The sequence below is a fragment of the Pterocles gutturalis genome, unplaced genomic scaffold (genome assembly GCF_000699245.1).
Source record: "Pterocles gutturalis isolate BGI_N339 unplaced genomic scaffold, ASM69924v1 scaffold10182, whole genome shotgun sequence".
NCBI classification, from domain to species: Eukaryota; Metazoa; Chordata; class Aves; order Pterocliformes; family Pteroclidae; genus Pterocles; species Pterocles gutturalis.
The window spans coordinates 25,170-34,703 of NW_010115339.1; the positions used below are offsets into that span (position 1 = coordinate 25,170).

At 40.2% G+C, this 9,534-nt stretch overlaps 1 protein-coding gene across 1 annotated transcript in view; it reads left to right on the plus strand.

The window, feature by feature from the left end:
* LOC104462986 overlaps positions 1–6,207 on the plus strand; it is a 26,163-nt gene extending 19,956 nt beyond the window's left edge. The window contains exons 3-5 of the mRNA XM_010075152.1: positions 138–168; positions 900–1,053; positions 6,013–6,207. Of these exons, the coding sequence (XP_010073454.1) occupies positions 138–168; positions 900–1,053; positions 6,013–6,207 (380 nt within the window). The remainder of the gene's footprint in view (positions 1–137; positions 169–899; positions 1,054–6,012) is intronic.
* Positions 6,208–9,534: the final 3,327 nt, after the last annotated feature.

Genomic DNA, 9,534 nt, shown 5'->3' on the forward strand with positions numbered 1-9,534 from the left:
TTGCAAGAGTTTGATCCGTGGGGGCCTTTGGTGTGATGGCTGTGAAAGATCTGCAGGAGTGACTGTATATAGAGAAGTCTGTAAAGTGTGAATTTCCCACTCTACTTTTCTGATTTTTGTGTTGTACACTGCTATAGCAAAATCTCCACAAAAAGCAAACCTGAGCAGGTAATTTCCTAATGTGAGGTCATGGGCTTCCTAGGAGTGAAAAGAACTGTAAGTCTTCAGCTCTGAATTTCCTGGAGGGGTTGTGAGTGTATCGTACTGCTCTGTTGTGTTTCCATGAACCTGTGGATGTTTTATGAAGGTGATGGTCTAAGAAGAAAAATACATATTAAATTTAAATTCATCACTTTAAAATTTGTTATTCTTTAATAGAGGAGGTATTTTGCATTTTCAAATGCTTTTCGATAGTTTGCTGTACATGACAGCATTATTCTACATTTACTTGTGAATACATAAATGGTATTCTATGGATAATACGTCATAGCCAGTTATTCGAAGAGGAAAAAAAATCTTAAATAACAAAACTCACCTAAGATGCTTCAGTTCCTGCCTTTTACGCATGTAGGCTTTACAAGAGATCAACCAAATGAGACTGTGTTTGATTTTATGGACTGCAGCCTTTCTGACAGCAGGACAGATCCCTTTATTTCCTCTTTATTTCTGAATGTTCATCAAGGGAAGTTTCTAAAGTGGTATCCTACTGATGTATATAAAAAAATAAAGTGATATTACTGGGATAGGTTTTATTTGACACCGTAAGTGGGCTGCATGGGTCTTTCTGGTCTGTTGGGGTTTTCTGTTGTTCACTGTAGTAAACTGAAACCATTCTGCTATTCTTGGAAAGCTGGCTGTGCTCTCTTGTAATGTCTTTGTATTTCTATGTGTTTTGACAGGGGCAAGTCTTCCAGAACTATCACTTTTGAGCAATTTAAGGAAGCTCTTCAAGAACTCTCCAAGAAGCGATTTAAGGACAAGAGTGATGAGGAAGCAGTTCAAGAAATATATAAACTAATTGAAGGAAAAGCCCCGATTATATCTGGAGTAACGGTACGTTGCAGATCTAATGGATAGGTGGTTCTGACTGTCCTCTGTTCTACTGCAGTGGTGTTCTGTTCACCTGCTTCCCTTTACAATCCACAAATCCCTCCAGCCTGCAGGCGACGGCTGTGCTGAGCTGAGCGGGAGCAAAGGGGATGCAGCAGCTGAGTACGGCGCTGCTGCGTGTCCTGGGCTGGCTCTGTCCTTGCCTCTGCTGGGAGTCAGAGTACCACCTAGCAGCTCTTGTGTGTGGTTAGAACATAGAAATGTTCATCAAGAGTCGTGTGCCCGAATCAAAAAGAGAAGAAGGGAATTAAATTGAGAACCTCATTAAAGAGTTCTTAGGTAGTGTGTGAAATACCAAAAAGACTAAAGCAAAGACGTCTTAAAATGCATTTAATACACCGTGTGAATCCCAGAACACTGGAAAGCTGTGAATAATTATCATATGGTCTGGTCTTTGTTTTTTGTTTATTCCAAGTCTGTCAGAACTATAATGTTCTTTCTTTTTCAATTTTTTTTCTTTTTTAAATATTGACATTATATGTGAACATATATTTTTATACATTAAAATAAAGTTATCATAAGTTTGTTTGTCCTTTTAAATGCTCAGGTTAGGCAAGCTTGTAGTTTAGGAGGTACTGAAGTGTTTACCATCAGCTTGGAATAGTCCCTTGTGATCTTCCCGAATTTTGTGTGTAGAGCTGTGAATTAAAATCTAATTGTAAATAATCTTTCTAGAAGTCGGTTCTGCACAAATGAGCAGTGGAAATGTCAAGTGGAGAGATCTCTTTTGAGTTGTACAACTTGTCAGATTTTCACAATATTTTATTTTATTACTCTTGTACTCTCATTTGAAGCAAGTGGTAGTTTTGTTGCAGAGCTATACAAATGTGCCAGCAGCAGGGGGAGAGGAATGGAGAATTCTTTGCAATGTGTCTAGTTGGAAATTCCTCTCTTCCAAATAGTGTCCATTATCTCTTTTTCTTTTTGGCTATGTACTTCTGAACTGGCTCCATTTCTAAAACCACCCCTCTGTTGAGGACAGGAATAAGAATTGCCTTTATGGTGGCATCTCATTATCTCTGATCTTTTTATATGGAAGGAAGCCTTCTGATCCATCCTGGGCTGAAAGAACACAAGATCCTGGGGCTTTAGGTTTTGTCTGTTTTTCAGGGCAGAAGGATTGTAATCTGCGGTGTTAATTTACCTTTACTTAGAATGTTGATGTTTCTTTCCCTCTGCACGTATGTATATCGACTTTCAATTACTAGATAAGAAAGCCAGAGATCTGAACCATTGTCCCAAGTTGTCTGCGAAACAAATGTGATTATTTTTTTTTTTTGAGCTATGTAAAAGGGGTAGGGATCAGCACAGGCTGGGATTAGGGCAATCTGGAGTACCAGGTGGGATGCTGAAGCCTGGTGCCAGCACAGACTTGCTATCATTCTCATCATATAATTCATTGATGATCTTGCTAATTTGAAATCCAGTCTGTGTTTTGTTTTGGCTTAAATATGTTCTGCCAAAGGAGTGGTATTTTTTTGTATTTCAACCAGCTGTTGGGCCTGGCTCTAGCAGATGAAGGATGGGTTATTACAGAATGTTCTCCTGTTAGACCTGGCCCAAGTCTTCACCAGAGGACGTAACAGTGTTATGAAAGAGACACCAGGAGGGAAGGAGTGGATGTGAAATCTGTAGACAGATGACTGGTAAATTCCAAATGGAGCAGTATCAGGGGAAAAAAAAAAAAACCAAACAAATCAACCCCCAAAACCCCAATCAGTGTAAGATCCTATAGAAGGTGAAGGTAACATTTATTTACAAATTCTCTAGTAAGCTGGTTCTTGTTCACATGTACCTGTTTTCTACCATATTTCATTCTCTCACACTCTCGTAGTCTAGCACAAAGGTGTGTGCACCGAATTGGTCCCATTTTGGCACAGGTATTGTGTCCCGTCTGTGAGCAGGACACACAGAGCAAGGGATGCTCACTACTGAGACATTGCTACGTCTCCTGGGTTCTTCATGATTGACAATGACAAACTAGCTTTTGGATAGCTGTTGCATGACCTTTAAGAGTCAGTAGTTGTTACAGACTGGCCCTTTGCTTCCTGATCTTCGTTCAGTCTCCATAAACTGTAGGCCAAGCTGTTGCCCATCCTCTCTTTTCCGTGTTGGTTTGAAATGTGTCGCTGTTTTCCCAGTAGACTAACAGGAAAAGCCCATGTGGCAAGCTCCAACCTCGGTGTTATCATCTTATTCTTAGGATGCCCCCTTTTTTTCTGATAAGTCATCTGTGCTGTGGCCTTACCAGGGTGCAGGCTGTCCTGGTACAAACAACTCATTCTTCAAGTTTCCGAGGAACATCTCTCATTATTGACACAGGCCATTCTGTTATCCTCATTTTACTGTTTCTTCTTGCATTTCCTTTCATATTGCTGTCATACAAGTCTTAGGATGTCTGTTACAGTTATGCTTCTGCACCAAAATTCTTGTTTACTTTTATTGTAATTTGGGTATTGAGGCAAATTTCACTCTGATCATGCCACCCCTTTGAAAGAGAGGAGCAGGTGCTGTTGTCCTCTTTTTTTCCCAAATAGTGATTAAACTGACTGCTACAAATTCTCAGAATAGCAGTCTGTCCTGAGAATAATTTGGTAGAGGAAACGGCAGTCAGCTAGAGTTTCTGAGAGTTCCCCCTGCACGTGTGAATGCAGAGTGTGTGCACATTCAGAGGAAACTGGTTTTCCATAAAATAGTGGTGAAGAAATACAAGGAAAGTAAATATATGTTAAGTCTAATTAACTTTATACTGAATATTGCCCCATCTTGCATTTGGAGTATTTCCATGTTTACAGAGCAAACAGGTTTTGTCACTGGTAGCATCCTGTGGCTTTTAGCAATAGTGTTATATAAGTAAACGTAGAGCAAAGTTTAGTCCTTTGATTATATTATAAGCTTTGTTACATCTTCTATAGCATCTTCTTCTGGTGTTAGGGACCATGAAAGATACTATTGTGCCCTCACTTTTTCCTTGCTGGCTTACAAGGGGAAAGTCACAGTTGGGATCTTACTAAGAAGTAAGTTTGTTAAGAACACACCAGGAGTGTGCGAACAGTTAAAAGAATACCTTTAGTAAGAAGCATCATTTGTTCTTTTAAGGGAGAATGATCTAATAATAACTTAAGTGTCAGAAACTTCCCCACATGTATTCTGCCCTACAGTCAGCCTTCATTAGTATGCTCCTGCAGTGGTTATGACCTGTGGGAGTTTTAAAATGACAATGGACTAGGGAGCCCGAGTATTTACACCAGTTAGGTGAGACGCATGTACTGCCCGCTGCTGTGGATGCTGCACAGTGCAGAGTGGTGCTTGGTGGAAGGCTTTGTTCAGCCAAGCAGGCTGACAGCTTGTCTTGGAGCGGCGGTTTCGCTTGTGAATGCTGCGTAACAGGAAACCCTGCACCACACGAAAGCTTATGCCTGCTGCTTTGTGCCGGAATTTTTGTTCAAGGTACAAGCCCCCGTATTTCCCTTCACTTACCAAACAAAACAGTGGTTCGCAAGTAAGATTTAAAATGGGACTGAGTTCCTAGTGCCTGCGCCCAGGCTGAAGCCAGCAGGTTATGCACTCTTACACAAGTGTGTGTCTCTGTTTTCCCCAAGCTGTCAGAGTCATTTCCAGTGGCAAGACAATTGTTTGGTTCTGTTGTGTGACTCTGTGCACAGACTGTTTGATTTACTAGTAGGCTGAGGAACAGAAAGAATAAATTCTCGGCTGGGCACCAGGCCAGGAGTTTTTACTTTGCTGGTTTTGATGTCTCAGCTCATATATTTGTATTGCATTTTCTTTTTACCCAGCTGGGCAGCTAACGCAATTACTGATCACACGGTCTGGTTTTTTAACAAGCTCTACTGTGAATACAGGTTTTCTGGTTACAAGGTACTAGCAGGCCAATGTGGACAAGCAAACTGTATGTATTAAAAAGCAATACTTCTTCTTAAGCATTGTCTTCATTTCTGGTTTTCAATATAGAAAAATAACCACTTCTGCAAATAGTACACTGAGACGGCAAGGCAAACTCCGTAAAGGTCATTCAGCAATCCTGTTTGGAGAAATAAATACTCCAGTGGTCATTTTCTTTCAGATAGGAGGGAGAAAAAGCAGAAGCTTACAACATGAGATTCTCATTAAGTAGTTATGTATGTGGACAAATTCCTCAAACCAGCTTTTATTTAAATGGTGTGGAGGATGTGGTGTACAAGACATAGCATTCATTCTCAGGCTAACTGAATCCAGGTATCCTGTTCCTCTTGGTACAGATTCAAGCATCTTTTCCAACTCTCTGATCTTTTAATGTTCAGTATTAGAAGATATTAGATGTACATCATCCTATGGGAGAGCTATGAATTAGTTGGAAAGCTTGTTTGTTAGGTCTCATTAATGAGCATTTATTTCAGCTGAGGATGGATAGAGAGGGAATGAGGTTTTTGATGAAAGGTAAGTTTCCCAGATCATTTACTTCACTGCAATGAAGCCCGTGTCACTTTTGTCTCTAAAATGCAACCTAACAGGGTGGCACACGTAAGAAGGATATCCCCATTTTATCAGTCTTTGTTCATCATTCCATTGACGTAATGGAATTTGAACATGGCTGTTCCCTATGACTTCTTCATATCTTTGGTGCTTAGAACTTGATTATTAATCAGAAGTATCTCATATTGAAAGTCTCTTAAACTTTTTGACGTAACTTGCTCTATTTTCTTCTTGGCTATGTGGTTATTGTCATTGTATGTAATGGCAAGAAGCAAACATTTTTTTGTATTCTTTTGCTGGAAGTGAGTAGGTATTTAGAGTCTCCATCATTAGCAAAGATTTCAATGTCAGTAGCAGGTACAAGTGTCTGTATTACGAATAATTGATTTCTGATGTGATTTTTTTTGTCTCTTTTCTTTCTTCCTATAGAAAGCCATTTCATCTCCAACTGTATCACGCCTCACAGATACAACAAAATTCACGGGCTCTCACAAAGAGAGGTTTGATCCCAGTGGGAAAGGAAAAGGCAAAGCTGGCCGAGAAGATCTGGTGGATGATTCAGGATATGTATCTGGCTATAAGCATGCAGGCACATATGATCATAAAGTACAAGGAAGCAAGTAAGGCTGAGGGTTTACAAGACAGAGGGAGAAAGAGAGAGGAGAGAGATAATACATTTGTAAGAATGATGTAGATGAATCCCACATGTTTTGGTTATTGTGAAGGCTAAGACTATGTTGTCAAGAAGTTGTTTTCAGGAACTGGAACTGATTTCAACATCTGCTGAGCTACTTGCAGCACAACACCACTTCATTACATTCCTCATGTGTATATTGGCAAAAATAAACATCGGTACACAAAATACATCATTTTGTTGAGCTTTAGACAAAAAAAAAAACCCACAACAAAACAAAATCAAGAGCAGTTATACCACACTTTGTTTTGTCAATTCAAGTAAAAGATCTCAAACATTCCTAAACATCCAGTTGCCCTGAGGATGTCGAAGAGAACCTCTTGAAAAGAGGGTCTTTCATAGCAATTGTTCAGAATAATATCCCATTATTTATGCAGTTTGATTTGACTACTGCTTTGGAACTTTTAAAAAATGTCTTATATGGGATCTGGCACTTTCCTTAAAACATTCAACAATATACTATTGGGGAGTAAGTGGTTGTAATATTCAAGGTGTGAGCCTGTAAATGTCATACACCACTCATGAAAAAACTGAAAAAAAAAAAATCTATTTCTAAGATAATATAAATTCGAAAGTATTTTATGTCAACAGAAAGAGGTGGAAAATACCAGCCCTTACTTTTCGTCCTGTCTATACTTTGTGCTTGTTACTGTGTGTACTGTAGCATGGTTCTGACTGGCTGGATTTGGATGAAGCTGTTGTACTAACCCCAGAGGTGAGGAACAAGACATTACTAAGAAAGTCTATTAAAGCTTTTTGCAGTCTGTTTTCAAGTTTGCACTGCCTCGCATTTGAAATGAAGGGGGCATTAAGCTAATAATGCTTTAAAATATTGATGATGACTAAACACTGCCAATCAGGTCGCTATTTAGTGAATGTTATTATGCACATACATTGACACACGTTCCCTTTAAGCTATAACATATGGAAGGAAAGTTTACAGCCCCTTGCAATAAGGACATTTACAATTAATAGCCATGTAATGAGGTGCACATTGCCCACGAAAATATACTATTATAACTGAGCTACAATTTATGTTGGATTTCTTTCAAGCCAAGGGATTTGAGTCTCTGTTCAGTTCTGCTGCCTAACTTGGGAGTAACAGGATTGGTGGGAACAGCTTTCCAGTGCTAGAGAAGGAGAACCAAGTCCACAGGCTTAAGGCACAGGCAGCTGAGTGTGAGCTGCTCGGGGCCCAGAATGCCAAAACAGCTGAATAAGAATAAAAATAGCTAATTTTTAATTTTGGTTAAAAAGGAGATAAAAGGCTGGTCCAATTTTTCAAGAGCTGAACAAATACCCTAATGTATTAGTCTGCTTCTCTAAAATTGTGAAAGATTTTCAGTATTCAGTTCTGCTTTGCTTTCTCTCAGAAAGAGCTCGTGCACTGATTTTTCGTGTGCGACTCTGAACAAAGGTTAATAAATTTATCACTCCCCCCACCCATATCAGTGTCCCACTCACAGTATGTAAAATCTAGTGAGCAGTGTGTGCTGTCGTGTGCCCTGCAGGTCAATAGTCTGCACTTGGCCAATGTCCAGGAACAGAGCACTAGTTTTCAGCCCTTAAACTGCTCATGTTTTTGTTTTTCTGACATTGAATGGTAGCCTTTCTTGTAACTTTGCTTCCAGTGACCCTTTGAGCCCATACATCAACCTGAAACCAAAACAACAGCAAACAAAGGCAAAGACTTCCTTGTAGACTTAGAGATTTTTGTTTGTTTGTTTGTAATTTATTTTGGGTTTTGTTTTGAAGAGGGAGGGAAGTTTGCCAAAACTCAGCACATGGTCTTGTAAATATTTAAATGGGTTTTTCCATGGTTGGTTGGGAAGATTGTTGATGTGTGTAAGGATGCTCAGGATGAGAAGCATCCAGCTTTGTGAAGGCTTTCCAAGAGTTAGCCATTGTTCTTGAAGAAAAATTGGAATGGAATGAAGGATTATCCACTCCTGTGTTGCACTGGTGACCTGTCACATGCTGAAGCAGAAAATAGCGTACTGTGGTACCAGCCATGGCTAAATTATTCCACCAGTGAACTGTCTAAATGTAGAGAACCACCTTCTACGTCACTGGTGCTCGTGCACCTGAAGAAGAGGCTCCAAGCTCGTCTCGGTTTTTATGAATAAAAAAGCTAAGCCTCTAACCACTAAATCCTTCTGCTAAGTTGCAGGCAAAACTAGTGAGTTCTTCCCATTGACTTTAAGACTTGACTCATAACTCCCTGGTAACTGAAAAGACCTGAACCCAGCTGGGATGAAGGGTGGAGTCCAGTCTACTGCAGAGCCCTTTTAGCACCCTGTTGACCTGGCTGTTGCTAGCTAGCTGCCTTGTCTGGCACATCAGGTGATACTTCACCGGAGCTGCACAGGTGACAGGCTTTCTCAAGTCCCCAAATCCTGAGCGTCAGTAATGCCAGACTGGTGTTGCACAGGAGGAGTGATTGGTTAGGGAGATTTTAAAGTATAATTGGGTTTTAAGTGGCTAGTTCACAGTGTGACAGAAACCAACACATTTAGAAGGCACGCAAAGGAGTTGAGAACGCAGACAGATCCAAGCTGACAGTGACTAGAAATTGAGCTACTCTGTGTGCTTAGAAGAGGCTGATGGAACGAGCTGGGGTTCTGACAGAGTTTACTTTGCATTAGTTGTCCAGTAAAAAATCTCTGCCATGAACCAAAGCACTTTGTTATGGACCTGATGCAAAGTTCTTTGAAATACTTTCAGTGGCATAGTAAGCTTTGAATCAGGACCTGAGAAGATGCTTCAGATAGTAGTATTTTATTTTGAGGAACACTCGTCTTTCTTCTTGTCTTTCTTCTTGTCTTTCTTGTCTCTCTTCTTTTGTTTCTACAGTTGGATAGTTCATTCTGATATGATGGTGACAAAGGGAAGTGTGGCTGGAAAGGCAGTACTTTGGAAAGATTTTTCCTTTTTACTACACCTGGTGTGAAGGATAAGGGCTATGAGTAAAAGCACCATATACAGCTGTGTATTAGGGGTTCAACCACCTACTTCAGCTCTTTTCCGCTAATATCTGTAAGAAATTAAAAGCCAAAATACTAGCTTGAACATTAGCCATAAGTTCTAGGCCTGCTTGGGAATGAGGCAAAGTACATTTTCTTGATCATCTGCCATTCCCTCAACTCTCAGGACAGCAAGTACAGCCGGTACCTCAGAGACGAGGGGAAGGAATAGCTCAGGAGGTGCAGGAGGTGTGACCCATTTTCAACCCTTGACGTGTTGTAGAGCATACGCTC